Here is a 24,516-nt window from a genome sequence, read left to right on the forward strand (position 1 = left end):
TGATTTTTGACAAAGGAGCCAAAACCATCCAATGGAAAAAAGATAGCATTTTCAGCAAATGGTGCTGGTTCAACTGGAGGTCAACATGTAGAAGAATGCAGATCAATCCATGCTTATCACCCTGTACAAAGCTTAAGTCCAAGTGGATCAAGGACCTCCACATCAAACCGGATACACTCAAATTAATAGAAGAAAAACTAGGGCAGCATCTGGAACACATGGGCACTGGAAAAAATTTCCTGAACAAAACACCAATGGCTTATGCTCTAAGATCAAGAATCGACAAACGGGATCTCATAAAACTGCAAAGCTTCTGTAAGGCAAAGGACACTGTGGTTAGGACAAAACGGCAACCAACAGATTGGGAAAAGATCTTTACCAACCCTACAACAGATAGAGGCCTTATATCCAAAATATACAAAGAACTCAAGAAGTTAGACCGCAGGGAAACAAATAACCCTATTAAAAAATGGGGTTCAGAGCTAAACAAAGAATTCACAGCTGAGGAATGCCGAATGGCTGAGAAACACCTAAAGAAATGTTCAACATCTTTAGTCATAAGGGAAATGCAAATCAAAACAACCCTGAGATTTCACCTCACACCAGTGAGAATGGCTAAGATCAAAAACTCAGGTGACAGCAGATGCTGGCGAGGTTGTGGAGAAAGAGGAACACTCCTCCATTGTTGGTGGGATTGCAGACTGGTAAAACCATTCTGGAAATCAGTCTGGAGGTTCCTCAGAAAATTGGACATTGAACTGCCTGAGGATCCAGCTATACCTCTCTTGGGCATATACCCAAAAGATGCCCCAACATATAAAAAAGACACGTGCTCCACTATGTTCATAGCAGCCTTATTTATAATAGCCAGAAGCTGGAAAGAACCCAGATGCCCTTCAACAGAGGAATGGATACAGAAAATGTGGTACATCTACACAATGGAATATTACTCAGCTATCAAAAACAATGACTTTATGAAATTCGTAGGCAAATGGTTGGAACTGGAAAATATCATCCTGAGTGAGGTAACCCAATTACAGAAAAACACACATGGTATGCACTCATTGATAAGTGGCTATTAGCCCAAATGCTTGAATTACCCTAGATGCCTAGAACAAATGAAACTCAAGATGGATGATCAAAATGTGAATGCTTCACTCCTTCTTTAAAAAGGGAACAAGAATACCCTTGGCAGGGAATAGAGAGGCAAAGATTAAAACAGACACAGAAGGAACACCCATTCAGAGCCTGCCCCACATGTGGCCCATACATATACAGCCATCCAATTAGACAAGATGGATGAAGCAAAGAAGTACAGGCCAACAGGAGCCGGATGTAGATCGCTCCTGAGAGACACAGCCAGAATACAGCAAATACAGAGGCGAATGCCAGCAGCAAACCACTGAACTGAGAACGGGACCCCCGTTGAAGGAATCAGAGAAAGAACTGGAAGAGCTTGAAGGAGCTCGAGACCCCTTATGAACAACAATGCCAAGCAACCAGAGCTTCCAGGGACTAAGCCACTACCTAAAGACTATACATGGACTGACCCTGGACTCTGACCTCATAGGCAGCAATGAATATTCTAGTAAGATCACCAGTGGAAGGGGAAGCCCTTGGTCCTGCTAAGACTGAACCCCCAGTGAACGTGATTGTTGGGGGGAGGGCGGCAATGGGGCGAGGATGGGGAGGGGAACACCCATAAAGAAGGGGAGGGGGAGGGATTAGGGGGATGTTTGCCCGGAAACCGGGAAAGGGAATAACACTCGAAATGTAAATAAGAAATACTCAAGTTAATAAAAAAAAAAAAAAAAAAGAGGCCTTGCTGCTCTGCAGAATCTGGTACGAAGCACATAGTGGTTCATAACTGCCATAGCTCAAACACCAGATGATCTGACACCCTCTCTAGCTCCCATGGGCACCTGCATGCACACACGAGTGCACAAATAAAACCTCTTTTTTTTTTTTTTTAAAGGAAGGAAAATAATGTCTCAAATTGGGAGACATTATTTCCAACAAACAGAGTTTGATTTGTATCAAGACTATTTTAAAACTTCTTCCACATGAGTAAGAAAAAGTTCATTAAAATGAGCACTAGAACAAACTTGCATGGAAACACAAATATGCATTGCCATTAGGCATAGGAAAAGGTGATTATTTCACTAGCAGAATCCAAATGAAACCAAAGATTGTATTTTACAACCATTGCACTGGGGAAAATGAAAAACTACAACACGTGATTTTGGTAGAAGCACAAAGAGAGAGAATATGGCTGTTGGTGGGAACAGGCACAATGCCTATCAGAACTATAACCCAGTAAGTCTTCCAGGTCAATGAATCAAGAAATCCTCACACAAGGACAACCGAATACTCGCACATGGTATTCACAGCAGCACTTGTGTTGTTTTAGAAACTGCAACCAGCCAATTGCCCGTCAGCAAAAGAACAGTGGCACTGCTTTCTTCTATAAGGAGTGAGTCAAACTTCACGATGGCTATCTTTTCTAGGCCCTCACTGTATGCCAGACACCAGTGTGGTGTCACTTCTTTAATTCACACAACAGCCTCAACAGTCTGTGCTGTAATTATCCTTTAGAAAATCACCAAAGCACACAAACACACCATGTCAGGATAAACCTAGCAACATAACTTAATGAAAAAGCAGACAAACTACTAAGACTACACAGAAAGCTACTGCAACAAAGTTCAAAAAGAGACAAAACTAAATAATCTAGAACACACAAGTATGCTAACCTATTCCTTTCCCTGGCTTTAAAAGCTTTACTTATGAATCATGTGTGTGCATGTGTCTGTGTGAGTCTGGCTACACCACACGCAGCAGAGTCCATGGAGACCAGGAGAGCATTGCATCCCCTGGTTGTGAAGCTACCTGACGCTGATGCTGGCACTGAACCTACAACAGCAGTAAGTATGAGCCATCTCTTTAGTATCCCCAGCCTCTTCTTACAAACAAAACACCAACCAAAAAACCAAGGTACTACAGCTGAAAATGACATAGACTCATATGGCAAATGCAAATCTGAGAAGGACGTTATCAAAAAGAAAACGTTCTTAGCATGATAATTAAATTCCAAGATTCTAATTTTATTTTCTAACTTAGAAAATCTTTCAATGTATGTGTATATTTTGTAATAAAAACCTCATTCACTCCTAAAACATCTTATTTATTATAACCTGAACCCATTCAATTAGAATTCCATGTTTTAATCACAGCTCAATGCGTACCCACATCTACTCAGCATTCACCCTGTGTGTGCTCATCCCATGGACCTGTGCGCACTACTATATTGACTCCCACAAACCATTTTAGCGGAGGCTTCATTATCTCTACCTGAAGAAACTGAACCACAAAGAGGTTATAATGTCCCTCAAAGTCAAAACTACAATTTCCTCTTTATAAGGAAACAGGAGAAGGGTCCTGTAACTGCGCAGGTGATATTTTAGAAATGGAAGGAGAAAGGATCGAAACTTAAGACATTTTCATTAATGTGGTGCATGCTGTTCACCATAAACTGACTCCATGTTTACAATGCTATCCGATTTTCTAAGTAGCATCTGTGTCTTATACATTGAGGAAGACAGAAAAGGCTCACAGTGAGTACTGAACAATTAGCTCAGGAAAGCCACAGGAAGCTCTTGACAGCACTTTCTGTGGAAGAACCCGGATGGAGCACTGTATGAGGCAGGAGCAGACAGAATACCATCTGGGTTTCAGCAGAAGCTGAGGGAGAACAGAACCAAGGAATGGTTGACCTTATTTCAGTTAGAAGACAAATCCCAAGAACAAAGTCCTGGAGCTGATGAGAGAGAGGACCAAACTATAAAGGAAGTCTGTGTTTCCACTCCACTGCTTTGCAAATGGACGGGTGTAAATGATACGTCTCAGCACTGAATGTGACTGTTCAATGGTGGTTCACTGGCACCATCTGATTGCTTGTTCCCAGATTATGTCCTTTCTGCTTTGCTTTTATTTTTTCTTTCACATTTCCTGCCATCCAACAGAGTCAATCAATTTCCATACATTCCTCACGCCCAACCTCCTATTGCTGGTTTGGAATTTATGAAGTTATATTTCTATTCTTTAGTGTACACAGGATATTCCCTGTGAATTTTTCATCTACAAAGTTAGTATTCCACTCTTCTCTAAAACAAGACATGCTTTCTTATCACTCAGGATCACAGTCTTAATATTAAACACTGACAGAATGTTTGCTATTTCTATTACCAATCCTTAATTTTACCAACATCATTTATCCATTTCTCATTCTCCATGTCCATGGCCTTTTCTATCATATCCTGATTTCCCTGAGTTTATTTTGCAACTTAGAGAAATATCTATGTTTACAGTGCTCTTTAACTCTGAAGGGACTGGTCTGTAATATCAACCTTGATGTGTAATAAGATGCTTATTTTCACCTTTATATCAGCATGAAATTCCAGAGGAACACTCACTTTTCCTTTCCTGACTTCAAAGCTATCATTCCCTTGGTCTCTGCATACTGTTGATATAAAATGTTTGTTTCAAATGAGCAACAACTGGCTTCTCTGTTTGCCAACTTTTAGGCTGAATTGTTTCTTGGTCTGTTTTACTAACCTGGTTTCCCTAGACAAGATGTCTAGGTGGATTCTTTTCTTCTTATCCTTCTCAGTAGTCCAAATGTAGTGATTTTTTTCTGGTTTGTTTGGTTTTGGTTTTTTGAGAAAGTCTCACTAAGTAGCTCTGGCTGTCCTGGAATTTACTGTGTAAACCAGGCTGTCCTTAAACTCAGAGATCCTCCCTCTGTCTCCTAAGTGCTAAGATTAACACATGTGCCAACATTCCCAACTAGCTCAAAGTCGTTGTAATTGAAGAATCTTGTTTGTCTCAAATTCTAAAAAATGTGTGCACGTGCTCTCTCAGTCTTTCAGTCTGACTATCTGTCTGTGTCTGTCTGTCTGTCTTTCTCTCTCTTTGTGTGTGTTTGTGTCTTTCTCTGTGTCTCTGTCTCTCACTCTCTTGTAATGCATGTGTGGGATGTCTGTGTGCTGTGTATGTGCACATTTTAATGTGACTGTAGATGTAAGAAGAGACAATTCATGATGCTAATTCTTCCTTCTACCCTCTTGTTTGCTGCTGCAAATGCCAGGCAAGCTGGCCCGTGAGCTTCTGGGATTCTCCCATCTCTACCTACCAGTTTGCTGTAGGGATGCTGGGAACATAGATGCTCTATTGCATCTGTCTTTATGTGGGTTATGGGGGTCTGAACTCCAGTGAACGCTTAATGGGAAACACTTTATCGTCTGAACAATTCCCTCAGTCCTCCTTTACCTCTATAAATTAGTTATCATTTTTCTGTCTTCTCCCTCTTAAATGCCTATGAAATGAAATGGAAGCTAGAACATCATGCTATTTTCTTTTGTCTGTTTGAGACAGCATCTGATCTGGTACTGCACAAGCTGGTCTCAGGCTCATAGCAATTCTGTCTAAACTGAAGTCTGCTGTCAAAAGCTTCCAAAACACCACTTTCCCCCCGACAATGATCATTTAACCAAAGCACATAAAATAAGTTGCTCTCAGATGGAAACTTGTAAATATTCTCATTCTGAACTGTCTAGATGTTACTATAAATATAATGCTATGAAGCAAAAACAAGGAGGTTAGAAATGGCTCAGACACATGCATGAATGCTTATTTTACAAACCACAACCATCTTAATAAACTGACACTACATTGCTGGTGTAGAATCTCCATAATTTCCACAAATAATCAGATATTCTATCCATGAATGTCTCTAGACATTTGTTTTAAGCTCAAATTCTGGCTGTTTGCCACACATCTGCTGTCATTAGTAAAATTAAAACTAATTTTACTAAACTCAAACCATCTGAATGCTCTTAAAAATTTAAGGATGTCTTAGCAAGCCTCTGCTGCTTAATGAGCCATTCCTGACTTATCATGTGATTTGAATTATTCAAAAGTCAATCTCAAACTCTTAAGTATATAAATTATCTTTCAATCAAGCAATTACTTGGTGTCTATCTGATAGCTAACAAGGTCTAATTTGGCCTAGGCAAATCTTGAAAAAGAGTCCAAAATAAAAATGTCAACAGACAGTATATTTCTACTATAAGACAATTAAACTAAAACTTTTATTATACTCAGCAGAAAAAAAGGAAACCAAACCAAAACTGTAACTTTTAAAGATTTTATATAGTGGAAGTGACACTCTACACTTCCTCCTGTGTTTAGGCTTTCCTGAGAAGCCCACTCTATGATCTGTTTGCCCATAATTGTATCATCTCAGCAACTGTCGCTTTCTTTACTGTGTCTTTATAATAAGCACAGTCTGAATTCTGGAACTAAGAGACTCATTACACTTTTTATTCCTCCAACCAGTAATATTCAATTCTAAAAATTTAACCAATCAATGATATGTGCACATATGGGCACATGTGTGAGTGCACATACATGTGTGCTATGATATGTATGTGGAGGTCAGAGGATTTATTAGAATGGTTTACAGGCTATAGTCCAACTAGTCCAATAATGGCTGTCTGTCTAGCAATGGAGTCCAAGAAGCCACAGCTGTTCAGTTCAGGAGGCTGGTCTTCAGTATATGTTGGGATACAGAAGAAGTAGGCTCTAATGCCAGTGAAGGAATAGACTTGGCTAGTAGGCAAAGATAGCTTTCTTCTTGCAGATCCTTTACATAGGCTGCCAGCCAAAGGTTTGGCCCAGATTAAAGGAGAGTCTTCCCAACTCAAAGATCTGGAATAGAAGTGGGTGTTCCCACTTCAAATGATTTAAATTTAAAAGAAAAAAATTTCGCATAAGCATGCCCTACCATGTAGTTAATCATAGATGTAATCAAGTTGACCAGGAATATCCATCACAGTATAGTACTTTGAGAGTAAAGATACTGATTTTTTTTTTTTTTTTTTTTTTTTTTTTGTCCTGTGGATAAATGGAAGTCAAGGGGGAAGCTTTAAAAGGAAGGGATATGATCTACTTTTAAAGCCCATACTGCTCTCGTGAAAGTAGATAGAGAAGGAAAGAGTAGAAGCAGGGTGTGATGGTTTGAGAATGGCCACACTCACATATATGAATGCTTAGTTTCCAGCTGATGAACTGTTTGGGAAGAGTTAAGAGGTGTGGCCTTGTTAGAAGAGGTGTGTTGCTGGGAGTGGGCTTTGAGGTTTCAAAAGCCCACAGCAGGCCCAGTATCTCTTTCTCTGTTTGCTGCATGCCAACCAGGTCCTCTCCAGCAGCCATGCACGTGTGCTTTCCCATCTGCCACCACACTCCCTACCCTCTGAATCTGTAAGTAAGCTCCCAAGCAGATGCTTTCTTCTCTAAGAGTTTCCTTGGCCAGAGTTCTCTTCACAGCAACAGACTCACAACTCTCAGGGAGACAACTACTACAGTAATCCAGCTCAGGGAAGAGGATGTTTCAACAATAGGCTGGCAATTATGAAACCAGTGGGCTTGCAGATTCATAGCACAGTTAACCACTTAACTGGTCACCACATTAGGTACCTAAGGGTTAGATGTCCAAAATCAATTCATTTTATTAAAAATGTCCTCTCATTTTGGCATTTGCAATTTTTTAAACTTTGTTTTATTATGGGGGAGAGGACAGTGCATGCACATGCCACAGCACAGGTGTGGAAATCAGGGAACACTCTGCAGTTGGTTATTTCCTTCTAACTGCACCTGGATTACGGGGACTGAGCACAGGCCCTCAAGCTTGTGCAGCAACTACCTTTATCCACTAAGCCATTTTGCTAGCCTTGTGTTTGTGACTTTAGAAATCAATGACATCATTTACACAACTGGCATTTTTCTTCACATGACTTTTTCTTTCATTAACTCAATTACCAAGCTCTAATTAGTTCGTCCACTCATTTTTAAAAGTATTATTTACATTAGAAAATATAAATAATATCTTCTTGCACTTTCAAGGCTCTGGATTAAAAGGGAAAAAAAGGAGAGAGACAGAGAGGGAGAGGGAAAGAGAGGGGGAAGAAAGAAAGAAGGAAAGAAAGAAGGAAAGAAAGAAAGAAAGAAAGAAAGAAAGAAAGAAAGAAAGAGAGAGAGAGAGAGAGAGAGAGAGAGAAAGCCAGCCAGCCAGCCAGCCTGTCATTAATTCTGCTTTCAGGTTCCCTCCTTTGTAATCTGTTTGCTATTTTGCAACAAACTATCCTTCCAAATTTTCAAATCCAGCCTCTGCTCAGGCCTCCTCTCAGATACTGACAGGTACCCTGTTGGGGCATTGTCTGTGAAACCCCAACTCTAAGTATGGGCCAGTGCCGTGACACTGGCAAAGGAGTCTACATCACTCAGGTGCCATATTTGGTCCCCACCCAGTTCTGTCTTCTGTCTGAGAAGCAGAAAGCCTGGCTGCAGACTCTTGCTGTAAGTTTAAAGCCAGCCATTCTGGCAATGTAATGAAATCTTATCTCAAAATAAAGAGTATTAAAAAAGCAAAACTAAAAATCAAAACAACAGTTTCCGGTTTCTGTCTGTGCCTGGAGCTGACCCTGTGCCAGAGTCCTCTGTGCCCAGATCCTGCAGGGAGAGAGCTGGTCCCCAAGGAGTGCTGACACACCTGAGAGCACAGGTAGGACTACCACTTCTGCTCCAAGGGACCCTCCTGGAGCAGTCTGGGATAGGATCCTTCCGGTTTCCGTCTGCACCCTCAGCTGACCCTGTGCCACAGCCCACTCTGGCCGGATCCTGCTGGGAGAAAGCTGTCTTCCAGGAATGCTGACACACCTGAGAGTGCAGGAGAGTCAAGCCACTGTCAAAGACAGCAAAACCAGCTAACACCAGAGATAACCAGATGGCGAGGCAAGTGCAGGAACATAACCAAAAGAAACCAAGGCCACTTGGCATCTTCCGAACCCAGTTCTCCCACCACAGCAAGTCCAGGATACTCCAACAAACCGAAAAGGCAAGATTCTGATTTAAAATAACATCTCATGATGATGTTTTATGGCTTTAAGAAGGACATAAATAACTCCCTTAAAGAATTACAGGACAACACAGGTAAACAGGTAGAAGCCTTTAAAGAGGAAATACAAAAATCCCTTAAAAAGAATTACAGGAAAACACAATCAAACAGGTGACAGAATTGAATAAAACTATCCAGGATCTAAAAATAGAAATAGAAACAATAAAGAAATCACAAAGGAAGACAACCCTGGAGATAGAAATCCAAGGAAAGATCAGGAGTCATAGATGCAAGCATCATCAATAGAATACATAGAAGAAAGAATCTCAGGGGCAGAATATACCATAGAAAACATTGGTACAGCAGTCCGAAAAAATGCAAAATGCAAAAAGATCCTAACCCAAAACATTCAGGAAATCTAGGACACGATGAGAAGATCAAACCTAAGGATCATAGGTATAGAAGAGAGCGAAGATTCCATTCTTAAAGGTCCAGTAAATATCTTCAACAAAATTACAGAAGAAATCTTCCCTAACCTAAAGAAAGAGATGCCCATCAACATACAAATAGTCTACAGAACTCTAAATAGATTGGACCAGAAAAGAAATTCCTCCCGTCACATAATAGTCAAAACATCAAATGTACTAAACAAAGAAAGAATATTAAAAGCAGTAAGAGGAAAAGTGTCCAGTAACATAAAAAGGCAGACCTATCAGAATTAAACCAGACTTCAACAGAGACTATGAAAGCTAGAAGATCCTGGGCAGATGTTATACAGACCCTAAGAGAACATGAATGCCAGCCCAGGCTACTATACACAGCAAAACTATCAATTAACATCGAGGGAGAAAGAGAAACTAAGATATTCCATGACAAAACCAAAATTTGCACAATTATCTTTCCACAAATCCAGCCCTACAAAGAGTAATAGATGGAAAACTCCAACACAAGGAGGAAAGCTACACCCTAGAAAAACCGAGTAATTAATCTTCTTTCAACTAACCCAAAAGAAGATAGCCACACAAACATAATTCCACATCTAACAACAAAAATAATAGGAAACAACAATCATTGGTCCCTAATATCTCTCAACATGAATGGATTCAATTCCCCAATAAAAAGACATAGACTAACAGACTGGATATGTAAACAGGACCCAGCATTTTGCTGCATAGAGGAAATGTACCTGAGTGACAAAGACAGACACTACCTCAGAGTAAAAGGCTGGAAAAAGTTTCCAAGCAAATGGTCCCAAGAAACAAGATGGAGTAGCCATTCTAATGTCAAATAAAACTGACTTTCAACCAAAGTTATCAAAAGAGGTAAGGCAGGGCACTTCATACTTGTCAAAGGAAAAATCCACCAAGATGAACTCTCAATCCTGAATATCTATACTCCAAATGCAAGGGCACCTACATTCATAAAAGAAACTTTACTAAAAATCAAAGTGCACATTGCACCTCACACAATAATAGTGGGAGACTTCATCAATGGAAAGATCATGGAAACAAACTAAAGAGACACAGTGAAAATAACAGAAGTTATGAACCAAATGGATTTAACAGATACCTATGGAACATTTCATCCTAAAACAAAAGAATATACCTCTCTCCCAGTATCTCATGGTACCTTCTCCAAAACTGACCATATAATCAGTCACAAAACAGGCCTCAACAGATACAAGATGATAGAAATAATCCCATATATCCTATCAGATTACCACAGACTAAGGCTGGACTTGAATAACAACAAAAATGACAGAAAGCTCACATACACATGGAAGCTAAACAATGCTCTGCTCAATGATAACTTGGGGAAGGAAGGAAGGAAGGACGGAAGGAAGGAAGGAGGGAGGGAGGGAGGGAGAAAGGGAGGGAAGGAAGAAGGGAGGGAGGGAAGAAATTAACTACAGACTTTTTAGAATTTAATGATAATGAAGGCACAACATACCCAAACTTAAGGGACCCAATGAAAGCAGTGCTAAGAAGAAAACTCATAGCTCTGAGTGCCTGCAGAAAGAAACAGGAGAGAGCATATATCAGCAGCTTGACAGCACACCTAAAAGCTCTAGGAAAAAAAAAAAAAAGAAGAAGCAAATACCCCCAAGAGTAGACTGCAGGAAATAATCAAACTCAGGGTTGAAATCAACCAAGTAGAAACAACAACAACAAAAATAAATAAATAAATATTAAAAAAAAAACTATATAAAGAATCAAAAAAACCAGGAGATGGTTCTTTGAGAAAACCAACAAGATCTATAAACCCCTAACTAGACTAGCCAGAGAGCATAGAGACAGTATCCAAATTACCAAAATCAGAAATGAAAAGGGAGACATAACAACAGAAACTAAGGAAATCCAAAAATAAAAAAAATCAGATCCTACTATAAAAACCTACACTCAAGAAAACTAAAAAATCTGGATGAAATGGACAGTTTTCTAGACAGATATCAGGTACCAAAGTTAAATCAGGACCAGATAAACCATCTAAACAGTTCCATAACTCCTAAAGAAATAGAAGCAGACATTAAAAGTCTCCCAACCAAAATAAGGCTAGAACCAGATGAGTTTAGTGCTGAATACTATCAGATCTTCCTAGAAGACCTAATACCAATACTCTTCATGATAAAAATCTTGGAAACATCAGGAATTCAAGGACCATACTTAAACGAAGTAAAAGCAATATACAGCAAATCAGTAGCCAACATCAAACTTGAAGCAATCAAGAAGAGAAACTTGAAGCAATTCCACTAAAATCAGGGACTAGACAAGGCTGCCCATTTTCTCCCTACTTATTCAATATAGTACTCGAAGTGCTAGCCAGAGCAATCAGACAATAAAAGGAGATCAAAGGGATACAGATTGGAAAGGAAGAAGTCAAAATATCACTATTTGCAGATGATATGATAGTATATTTAAGTGATCCCAAAAGTTCCACCAGAGAACTACTAAGTCTGATAAACAACTTCAGCAAAGTGACTGGACATAAAATTAACTCAAACAAATCAGTAGCCTTCCTCTACTCAAAAGATAAACAGGCTGAGAAAGAAGGGGGAGTGACACTCTTCACAATAGTCACAAATAATATAAAATACCTTGGGGTGACTCTAACCAAGCAAGAGAAAAATCTGTATGATAAGAACTTCAAGTCTCTGAAGAAAGAAATTGAAGAAGATCTGAGAAGATGGAAAGATCTCCCATGCTCATGGATTGGCAGGATTAATATAGTAAAAATGGCCATCTTGCCAAAAGCAATCTACAGATTCAATGCAAAATTCCAACTCAATTCTTCATAGAGTTAGAAAATTCATTTGGAATAACAAAAAACCCAGAATAGTGAAAACTATCCTCAACAATAAAAACTTCTGGGGGAATCACCATCCCTGACCTCAAGCTGTATTACAGAGCAATAGTGATAAAAGCTGTACGGTATTGGTACAGAGATAGACAGGAAGATCAATGGGATAGAACTGAAGAACCAGAAATGAACTCACACACCTATGGTCACTTTGACAAAGGAGCTAAAACCATCCAGTAGAAAAGAGACAGAATTTCCAACAAATGGTGCTGGTTCAACTGGAGGTCAGCATGTAAAAGAATGCAAATTATGCATTCAAAGATCAAGTCCAAGTCAACCTTGGACCTCCACATAAAACCAGATACACTGAAACTAACAGAAGAGAAAGTGGGCAAGAGGTGAAAATTTCCTGAACAGAACATCAATGGTTTATGCTCTAAGATTGAGAATTAACAAATGGGACCTCCTAAAATTGCAAATCTTCTGTAAGGCAAAGGACTCTGTCTTTAGGACAAAATGGCAACCAACAGATTGGGAAAAGATCTTTATCAATCCTACATCTGATAGATGCTAATATCCAATATGTACAAAGAACTCAAGAAGTTAAGACTCCAGAGAACCAAATAACCCTATTAAAAAATGGGCTCCAGAGCTAAACAAGGAATTATCAACTGAGGAATACTGAATGGCATAGAAGCACCTAAAGGAATGTTCAACATCCTTAGTCGTCAGGAAAATGCAAATCAAAACAACCCTGAGATTCCACTTCACACCAGTCAGAATGACTAAGATCAAAAGCTCAGGTGACAGCAGATGCTGGAGAGGATGTGGAGAAAGAGAAGCAATACTCTTCCATTGTTGGTGGGACTGCAAGCTGGTACAACCACTCTGGAAATCAGTCTGGAGGCTCCTCAGAAAATTGGACATAGTACTACATGAGGACCCAGATATACTACTCCTGGACATATATACACCTAAAACATGCTCCAACATATAACGAGGACACATGCTCCACTATGTTCATAGCAGCCTTATTTATTTCCAGAAGCTGGAAAGAACCCAGATGTCCTTCAACAGAAGAATGGATACAGAAAATGTGGTGCATCTACACAATGGAGTAGTACTACTCAGCTATTAAAAATAATGACTTCATGAAATTCTTAGGCAAATGAGAATATCATAGGAACTTGAAAATGTCATCCTGAGTGAAGTAACCCAGTCACAAAAAAGCACGTATGGTAAGCGGATACTAGCCCAAAAGCTCGGAATACCCAAGATACAATTCTCAAACCACAAGAAGCTCAATAAGAAGGAAGACCAAAGTGTAGATGCTGCAGACCTTCTTAGAAGGGGGAACAAAAGTACTCACATGAGGGAATATGGGGACAAAGTGTAGCGCAGAGACTGAAAGGCCATCCAGAGACTGCTCCACATGTGAATGCATCCCACAGACAGCCACCAAACCCAGACAATATTGTGGATGCCAACAAGTGCATGCTGACAGGAACCTGATATAGCTGTCTGCTGAGAGGCTCTGTCAGAACCTCTCAAATACAGAGGCAGATGCTTGTAGCCAACCATTGAACTAAGAATGGGGTCCCCAATGGAGGAGTTAGAGAAAGGACTGAAGTAGCTGAAGGGGTTTGCAACCCCCTAAGAAGAACACAATATCAACCAACCAGACCCACCAGAGCTCCCAGGGATGAAACCACCATCCCAAGAGAACACATGGAGAGACCCATGGTTCCAGCCAAGTATGTAGGAGAGGATGGCCTTGTTGAGCATTGATGAGAGGAGAGGCCCTTGGTCCTGTCAAGGCTCGATGTCCCATTGTAGAGGAATGTCAGGGTGGGGAGGTGGGACGGAGTGGGTGGGTGGGTGATGGGAGCACTTTAATAGAAGTAGGGGTTGGGGTGGGATAGAGGGTTTCTGGAGTGGAATCCGGGAAATGTAAATAAAAATGCAATTAAATAAATTAAAAAAAAAAAAAAACAACAAAATATGCTGACAGGCTAATAAAATGTCTCAGTGAACAAAGGTACTTTTCATGTAAGTCTGATGATGTAAATTTGACCCTCTAAACCCACACAAAGACGGAAGGAGTGCCAACTTCACAAAGATGTTCCCTGAGCTTCACATGCCATACACACACACACACAAATTAATAATAATAATAATAATAATAATAAATGAGGTCCTAGGTTTAAAAGAAATAAATAACAACAAAAAGCAGAAGAAGAAAAAAAGAACCAAAAAAAAAAAAAAAAAAGCAGAACACCAATGTATGTTCTACAAAATTGACTAGATATAAAATATTAGCCAATAAATAGCACATCAGTTGAGAACAATTTGTCAAGAGTTAAGGCATTCTAAGGTCTTTGTATTTATCAAAGGAACTTAAATATTAATCATCTTTGGCCTTTGAAGTAGTAATAGAATATCTAACTTCCCTACAAACATGGAAATTATAGATACTATTTTTAAAGATTTTTAAAGTACTATATAGATCTATACAGATATAAACTCTGACCCAAGAAATCAAAGCTACACATATTTTCAAATACATTGGGGCCACTCAGAAAAACTTTTCAAATGGGAAAGCGAAAACTTAGACTCTAAGCTTCGTGCCATAATCGTAGAGACCAAATTTTGTGACAAAACAGATCACGAAGCCCTAGCAAGGTTTAAAAGTATGGAAACACCATTAGGATGAAAAAAGAATCACATACACAACAGAGTAAACAATGCTTACAAACTATGCAAACAAACTCAGGTCTGTATCTGTGCACATGTGTGCATGTTTGTTTGTATCTGTGAGTGTAGATATATGTGTGGCCAAGCGTGTGTGGAGGTCAAATAACCTCAGGAACTGGCCCTCACCTTCCATCTATTGGTCACTGCTTGCTATACAAGCCCCCCCGCCACCCAGTTCAGATGGTTTTACAGGCACGTACTGTAGTTAGAGAAGTAAGTCATTTTCCACTTCCCCAGTGTAGAGGAAAAGTATACAAACTCTGAGCAAGTACATACACACCTGCTTGCGTAAGCGGTGGGGCTTTGTCAGTTCTCGGAGTTTGTGAGCCCTGCCCTCCTTTCTGGACATTTGTAGAGTACAACTTGACTTGATTTAGAACAGATATTTGCGGGTGAATGCTGGGAATCATGGACGTAAAGCTTTCAAATGTCATTAAATTCTTCCATCCTAAGGAAAAAAAAAGTCACTTTAATCTCAAACATTTAACAAATCACATGCTTGAATTTCCTTAGTAATACAGGAATCAAATATCTCATTTTCCCTTATATTTATATTGATATGCAAACTTTAAAAATATATACGAAATCAAGCAAAATTTTCATTTCAGTTTTCCAAAAGGTAGCACATAGTACATAACAGACACTCTTATTTTGTATGCTGGTTGCATTTTTTAAAAAGCTGGTATAATGTATTTTTAGAATAGCAGAATCTGGATATAAGACAGTCAAAAGGTCTTCCTACTTAAAATTATCCACGTCTTCTCACAAGCTGGAGATTTAGTCCTGTCATATAACAATCAAAAAGTGAATCTTGGGGCTGGAGAGACGGCTCAGTGGTTAAGAGCACTCACTTCTCTTCTGAAGGCCTTAAGTTCAATTCCCAGCACCAACATGAAAGCATGAAGTCTGGTCTGGTGCCCTCTTCTGGAGTGCAGATGTACATGCAGGAAAAGCATACATATGCACAAAATACATATTTATAAAAATAAATAAGTCTTTTAAAAAAGATGTCTTTAAACAAACAAATAAGTACAACAAATAAATAAATCCTATTAGTAGACATCCCTGTTCTCTGATTCTTTTTACATTTCTTTTTCAAATTATTTTTTGATTATTTATTATTTATTTAATGTATACGAGCACAGTGTAGCTGTCTTCAGGCACCAGAAGAGGGCAGCAGATGCCATTACAGATGGTTGTGAGCTGCTCATTACAGATAGGCTGCTGGGACTCGAACTCAGGTCCTCTGGAAGAACAGCCAGTGCTCTTAACCACTGAGCCATCTCTCCAGCCCTATATGGAACCTTTGAGAGAATGAGACACAAAGCACTTCAGCTGTTTAATCTTGGTTGACAGTGGCTTTACTGGACTGACACAGAAGGAAAAGAGACTCCACAATTGTACTGAAGTGACAGAAAAATAAACTACTCTCCTGACTTTTTATGTGCTACTTTGTATACTCAGATTTCCAGTTTTTCAAAGAACTCAAGAACTATTTAGACAAAATCTGTACTTTGTAAGTTTTGTATGAAACCAACCATATCATTAGAGATAATTCAGTTTTCTCAAGAGTGAGTGGGTGGGCACTGAGTGAGCACTGAAGACCTGACACTTGGTCAGGGGCCACAGCTCAGCTGATAGGACCTTGGCACCATAGGGGGCAGAAGGGCACAATGTCCATCTGCTGAGAACTGAATTTCCAAAACATTAACTGATGTATGTCATCTGCAGGAAGAAGACTTGTAAAATAAAGAAAAGCCTTTTCTTGTGGCTCAGAGACTCTGGCAGGAATAAAAGTCACTGTGAGACCTGCAGATAACTGCACGAGGGTTTCAAGGAAACAGATATACTCAGTCAAGCTATAGGCTGCTCATTTATTTGGGGGGTGGGGGAAAAGGAACTTCCTGCTGTCAATGTATTCTTTAGTCTATTTGGAAAATTGATGAGGGTCCAACGTGGTTTTGGTTATGTGCATCTATTTCTAAAAGCTAAATGAGGGGCTGAAGAGATGGCTTAGTGGTTAAGAGCACTGACTGCTCGTCCAGAGGTCCTGAGTTCAATTCCCAGCAACCACATGGTGGCTCATAGTCATCTGTAATGGGATCTGATGCCATTGGTTCTGGTGTGTGTGAAGAGAGCAATAGTCTACTTATATATAAATAAATCTTTTTAAAAAATAAACAGTAGCTAAATGAGAGAAATAACAGTAGAGGGTTCTTGCACATGAAGCATGGGACATACCAAACCTGTCTTCTTCACTGTGGCCACTGTTATTCTTGAGGCAAAATAGGAAGACTAAGAAAATACAAAGGGGAATCAGGGCACATGAGCGCAGGGAACAGTGGCACATACCATTAATCCCAGCACTCAGTGAGGCAGAGACAGTCAGTGTGAGGCCAGCCTGGTCTATATACCAAGTTCTAGGCCAGCTAAGGCTGCATGGTGAAACCCTGTACTAAAAATAATGAGGATGAGGATGATGAATTAAGGGCTCATGAAAAGGGACAAAAACCTTGGGACCTAGTTTGCCTTTCCTGCTGACTAAGAATCAAAACAAAATTTTCAGCAATACTGATAAAGTCAAAATTGCCTACGGAGATAATTTGTATTTCCCTAAAAACATCCAAAAATGTGTATTTAGAGTCAAATGTTTGTAACCTCAAGTTTTAGCATTCCTCCCATCCCTAAATCTGAACAGTAAACCTTAGCACCACTGAGAGAGAAGGAGAGAATGAGGGATGGATGGAGGGAGGGAGGGAGTGAAGGAGGGAGGGAGGGAGGGAGGGAGGGCTGGCTCAGTGGAAAAAAGCACTAAGAACCAGCTCAAGAATGTTGTCCCCTAACGTCCACAAGTATGCCATGGCACACATGCTCTTATACCTCCACACACACTCAGACACAGTCACACAGTAACAATAACAATAACAACTTTCTAAAAAAAGAAAAAAGTCTTTTTTTTTTAAGATTTATTCATTTATTTTATGCATCAGTACACTGTAGCTGTCTCAGACACACCAGAAGAGGGCATCAGATCCTTTTACAGATGGTTGTGAGCCACCATGTGGTTGCTGGGAATTGAACTCAGGACCTGGGGAAGAGCAGTCAGTGCTCTTAACCACTGAGCCATCTCTCCAGCCTGAAAAAAGTCTTTAACTAGTGGTCACAAACATGATTTTTCATTTCTATGTGAATAGACCCAATCCAGGTCCACATACTGAGCTTGAGATCTCTTTGAACCATTTTTAAAGCTACGCAATATACTTAAAATTTCAATTTACATTCTTTGAATATTAATAAACTAAGCTGTTCATTTGAGTTTCTGCCCTGGTAGTTTTCCAGTCTGAACTTTATTTCTTGAATTCCCATAGCAGTGTCTAGCCTACTCCACGCATACTGTATGTCAGTGAGTACAGAGGCTTTTTGTGAACTCAGTTGATGAGGAAAACACCATGGAAGTGGAGACCAAGTCTCTGTGAGAGTTGCTTACTCTGGGCTGGGATTGCACCTCAGCAGCAGAATTCTGGGCCTTGGGTTTGGTCATGATCACAGTAAAAGAAAAAACTCATCTAGTATCTAATTTTCCCTTTATTTATGACAATGTCTACTGCTACTGAATGCTAGAAACCTTTACTCATTGGGCAGTTTTAAAGCTGGAGCCTTCTAATATGATTACTTCTTCAATAGTACAGTTTAAGTCAGCCTCAGCCTTAGTGCACCAACTCTCCAAATGTACGTGTGTTGCCTGGCACACTGCAGAGGTGGCATGGTTTTAGTTTGCAGGTACCACTGCAATTCCAGATTTAAGGATGGTTTGCTGTATATTTCATTCCAATTCAGTCACTGAGTTGAGTGATGCTCAAATGGCCTTAATTCTGGCCAGTAGAGGTCTCCAGATTTTTCTAATACTATACAGTCATCTCTCAGCTCCCTTGCTAGCTAGCTGTCTGGAAACATCCTTTAGTTCTGAATTTCAATAGTATTTCAGGTATCAACAGCTTTCAGCATACCGTTAGCATTAATACACAACTGAAGACTGCTTATAGGCTAAAAATAAAAACTACATGAGCACACATGGGACTCAATGAAACCAATATAATTCTAACCCAGCAATGGAATACATAATCAATCACTTACAGGGTGGATTGCTGAATTCATTAACTCCAGTTGACAGAAATATAGAAAAACATATTTCCTAATCTTAGCACCCTTTCTTCAAGGTGACATCTGAAATTAGCTACGCATGGAACATTAGTCTTTCATTTGGCACTTACTGCTCTGTCGGTCTGAACAGGGATTTCTCATTGCCACATACCCAAGGCTGGTGCATCTAAGTTGCAGCTACCAGCATGTTTCCAGCTTAGTCAGACAGACAGTCAGGGCCAGTCACAAGTCTAGGCTTTTACTCTGCTTCTGTGACTAATAACCACTGCTACTGTTTACTGCTTGCCCTCTCTCTAATCGAGCTTGTCATCTACTCCTTATTTACTCGGCTTTCGTGTGAAACTAAGAATAACAAAGCAATCTGTTCTCTCCCCTGCAAACTGACAATTCAGTCTATTACGTATGCTTCATCTGCACTAGAGACAAACAAACGGACATCCTGGATTTGGGTTTGTTCCCGGCTAAGGTTAGGACTTGAGTTAAGGTTGTAATCTGTCATCTCCATATATCAGTCCCCTTACCTAGGAGACTATCCCAGTAGTTTCTTCCCTCCAAATGTGAAAGCACTGACTATAAATCGGAGTAACTGCATGGTTGGAAGGATGGCTCCATGATTAAGAATACTGGCTGCTCCACAGAATCAATCAACTGGGACTCATGGGGACTCACAGGTCAGGGGGCCAGTAGGGTCTGACCTAGGTCCTCTGTAGATCTGTTATGGCTGAGGGGCGCAACGTTCATGAGGGAGTCCTAACCATGCAGTGGGGCTGTCCCTGACCCTTTTGCTTGCTTATGGGACCCTTTTCCTTCTACCAGGTGGCCTTATCCAGCCTTGGTGTGATGCTATGTGCCTGGTCTTATGTCTGTTCAGCTTCTTATGTCTGTTCAGTTGATGTCCATGGGAGACCTGTTATTTTCTGAAGGGAGGCATAAGATGGGTGGATCTGAGGGAAAGGGGAAGACGGGAGTAGAGATTGGGAAAAGGAAAGGAATGGGAAACTGTTGTTGGAATGTAATATATGAGAGAATTAAAAAAAAACAACAGCAAACCTTTGCTTGCTAGATGAGGAAAAATTCCCACTTTACATTACACAAAAAAGGGACTCTAACTCAATATGAGTTCAACCACTAAAAATGTATTTGATAATCTACCTTACTTTTTTACCTTACTTTTCTTTATTTTAAAAATGTGCATAATAGGCTAGGTGTGGTGGTGCATTGCTTTAATCCCAGCATTCAGGAGGCAAAGGCAAGAAGATCCCTGAGTTCAAGGCCAGTCTGGTCTATTCAGTGAGTTCCAGGACAGCTAGGGCTGTGCAGAGACTCTGTCTCAAACAAAACAAAACAAAACAAAACAAAACAAAACACCCAAAAAGTATACCATATAGAAACTAAAAACATATCTACCAATAAGCTATCTGGAACTTCATTAAGATTTTAATGGGGGACTGGAGAGATGGCTCAGTGGTTAAGAGCACGGACTACTCTTCCAGAGGTCCTGAGTTCAAATCTCAACAGCTACATGGTGGTTCACAACCATCTGTAATGGATCAAATACCTTTTCTGATGTACCTGCAGACAGGTACAGTGTACTCATATAAATAAAATAAATAAATCTTAAAGAAAAGAAAACAATCTTAATGGGGACTGACAAGATGGTTCAGTGGTTAAGAACACTTCCAGAGGACCTGGGTTCAATTCCCTGCATCCGCATGGCAGCTGACAATCTTCTTCAACTCTAATTCCAGGGGAACCCATACTCTCTTCTTGCTTCCATGAGCACTGCACACTTGTAAAGCACATATACACATGTAGGCAAAACATTTATACACATAAAAATGTTAGAACAATTTATTTTATAACAGATCTTATTAAAAGCACTGTCAAATTATGAGTCTGTGCAATATTAACACTCAGTAGCCCCGGTTTACTGGTATCCTTCTGCTAGCCAACACTCCAGGTAATCCTGTCTATTCATCTAGCAAGCAAAGGTGTAAGCAAGATAGTGTGGCCCAGTCCAGGAGAATGTGACTGATATGATATGGTTTTAATGCACAGCATAAAGAAGGCTACCCTAACTTTGTTTTTTTGAAAAAGGCAACAAAGCACACACTGACAACTCCCTGCACTACAACTTGGATGACAGCTCTACTGTCTTGCTTAATTACTTTGACATTTGCTAAGAAAAGGTAAAAATAGCGTAGGATTCCAAGACTTGGGGATAGAGGAAGGAGGACCACAAGTTCGAGGTCACTGGGCTGACCTAGGCATTAAATGTTAAGACCCTGTCTCAAAAAGATGGGGAGGGAGGTAAAATCAATAAAAGCATCTAACATAATATAAATACTTTAACTGCAAATAAGTTTCCAATGTATTAGTAGTGAACTAAGATACACATTATTTATTGTAAATTATTTTAAATGCAATTGTTAGGTCACAGGGCACAAACCTCTTAAAGTTCCTTTTACACAGAGAATAACTACCTCCTCCTAAAACAGTGTTCAGTTCTGCTGCCAATCAGTACAAGAGAGTTCCTGCATCTCCCATAAAGAGTATCATATCATCACGAAGAAAATCTTAAGAGGATAAAAATATGGCTTAGCAGCTAAGTATTGCATATGCCAATAATTCTAGCTCCACGTGATTCAATGCCCTCTGTTGTCTTCCATGTACACACATACTGGCACATACATGTGTATATACTTACATGCACACACACAAATAAACAATAGAAATCTTTGAATGAAAAGGAGTAAACTTAGCCAATGCAAGATAGTCAGTGAGCAGTAAAATGCTTTAAACATACATTGTTGAGAAACAAAGGTTTTAATGTCTGTAGAACATTACTGTCTCTGCATGTATTCATCAACCTTCAGTCATCTCCCTGGCCCGTTACTGTACTGTTATATATACTCTCCGACGGCCATAGTGATGTGCTTAGTCCACACTAATGGGCTGTGTGAAACACACACTGCATTCTGAAGACAACACAAAATGGGAAACACCTTAATATTCTTTAAAAAAATTATATGCCAGAATATTTTAATATACTAGCTAAAGTATATTAACCTACTTTTACTTTTTAAAATACGGCTACCACACAATGCAAAACTGCATGAGGTGGCCTGGCTCTTGAATACTGTCATTTTCTTTGGCTTCACAGAGGTTTCTCATCTTTATTTATATCAGTCAGTGGGTTCCTCCTGTTTATTCTTTTTTGTCATTTTGTTTTTTGATATGGGGTTTTTCTTTGTAGCCCTAGCTGTCCTGAAACTCATTCTGTAGACCAGGACGGCCTCAAACTCAGAAATCCTGCCTCTGCTGAGACTAAAGGCATGGACTGCCACACCTGATCTCCTCTGTTAATCCTTTAGAAGACTTAACTAGACAGGTAAGCATTCTAGAAGCAGAAACTAAACTTTATTTCTTCTCAAAGAAAATCATCTGGCTTTGGATACCCAACTCCCCCTCCCCAAACAAAAACAAACTAACACAAACAAAACAAAAAACCAGCTTCAGATAGATTTTCTTGTGGTATGCATCCAACTTAACTTGTACACTTTCTCCAAATGATTTTTAAATTTAACCATAGTTTTGACTGTGTTTTCAAATACTAAAAGTAAACTTCCACAAAGGTGATGTTTTAAATCTAAAAGGCTGTTAAGTGTAAAAATATAATCTTTTTGTAGTAATAAACATCTTAAAGAACTCTGCAAAGTCGTCCTAAATGGAGAGACAGGTAGCTACTCTCTGAGCTGCGCAGAATGAGACAAAGAGCCTAGTGACAGCTACCCAGAATAAGAATTCAAATTACACTACTGCAACTCACTTCACCAACACTGACAGGGCACAACATTTAACAGCCACTCTATGACTTTCTGTGTAATAGGCTGAAGTTTACATGGAGTTCTAGAATAGAGAAACAGACGATTCATTCTGTTCCTAAGACAGTCAGGCATACTGCCACTATGGGAAAACTAGCTACAGTACTCTGTCACTGACAACAATAAACCAAAACAGTGTTATTGCAATCAATTCATTTGCAACCTCAGGAGCCAGTTTTTTTTTTTGTTTTGTTTTGTTTTTGGTTTTTTTTTTTTTTTTTTGGTTCTTTTTTTCGGAGCTGGGGACCGAACCCAGGGCCTTGCGCTTCCTAGGTAAGGGCTCTACCACTGAGCTAAATCCCCAGCCCCAGGAGCCAGTTTTTAATAAGGTATGAATATATTCTATCTTTTCAGATCAGCACAGGAGTCTATTACAGCTTTTATCAAAAACCTTTATCAAAAAGCTGAAGCTTTTGCCTTCCACTCAAAGTTTCTGAAGGCTAAATGTTTGAGAAACACTCTTTGCAAATCCCAAGAATCTGGGGGATCGAGTTGTTGGTGGATTTGGTCCTGTCCTCTCCTTCTGGGCTCTGCTATGAGTCCTCCGCGTCACGCTATGACGTGTCAAGCTATGGGAACAAGGGAGGTGAACCTAAATAGAACTTACAGGTTTGATGCTACTTTAGAAACTCTCCAACAACTTTAATCTGACTGAGAAGGCGATGCTGAAGAAGATGAAAACTCTCAATCACGCTCCGCGCCCAGGTTTAGTTTCAGAACACACTTGTTTCACCAAAAGGATTGTTCGATATAACTACAAAGTTCTGTGGGTTTCCTGTTCCCAAACTATGCACATTCGATAACTGTGAGAAGCCCTCACCTTAAGATCCATATGTGACATCCTCTTTGATTTAGGGATATTTAGGAAAACGAGACGGCACTAAGGAAAAGAACAGCGCAGGAATATCTCACTCAACCTAAGCAGCAGCAGAACTGCGGCGGCGAACTCAAGGGACCCTCCAAGTTGGTGGAATCCGCCATTTCCCACGGCCTGTTTGGGTCACCCTGGGTCACCGCGATGCGCCTTAAGACCTTCCCGGGTCTGGAGGTCCGCCTCAGGGTGTCCCTACGCCGGCTGGCCCCCGCGGGGGCTCTGTAGCCGCGGCTTGCGGGGGGCACCTGTGAGGACCTTGCGAGACCGTAAGGCTCTGGATTGGAGAAGGGCAGGATGGCCAACTGCCGAGGCCAGGCGCGGCCTCCACCGGTCCGTCACTCACCCTGGCTGCGGCCGCGGGCTACTGCCGGGCCGCCACCGAGCCTGCACAGCGCCGCCCAGCTGCACCTGTGCGCCGCAGCGGCGGCGGCCAAGCCCGGAAACATCCTGGCGGGGCAGAGGCCCCAACTCGGTCACCGCCTCCTGCCTCCGAGCTACCTGCCGTGCCAACTGACTCCATAGACTGGACCCCAGCGAACACGGATGTGTACGCCGCGGCCGGAGGCCTCGGCGACCCGGAAGTCGTGGTAGTG

The 24,516-nt window shown here is 40.4% G+C and overlaps 1 protein-coding gene across 2 annotated transcripts in view; it reads right to left on the reverse strand.

The window, feature by feature from the left end:
• Slc30a9 (solute carrier family 30 member 9) overlaps positions 1-24,516 on the reverse strand; it is a 54,698-nt gene extending 30,182 nt beyond the window's left edge. The window contains exons 1-2 of one of the 2 annotated variants that reach the window (XM_006250963.4): positions 24,267-24,516; positions 15,285-15,452 (exon numbers count right to left, since the gene is read on the reverse strand). In XM_006250963.4, the coding sequence (XP_006251025.1) occupies positions 15,285-15,452; positions 24,267-24,369 (271 nt within the window). In that variant the 5' untranslated portion in view covers positions 24,370-24,516. The remainder of the gene's footprint in view (positions 1-15,284; positions 15,453-24,266) is intronic. The other variant, NM_001109088.1, reaches the window with a different exon arrangement.

The sequence above is a fragment of the Rattus norvegicus genome, chromosome 14 (assembly GCF_036323735.1).
Source record: "Rattus norvegicus strain BN/NHsdMcwi chromosome 14, GRCr8, whole genome shotgun sequence".
Classification (NCBI taxonomy): Eukaryota; Metazoa; Chordata; class Mammalia; order Rodentia; family Muridae; genus Rattus; species Rattus norvegicus.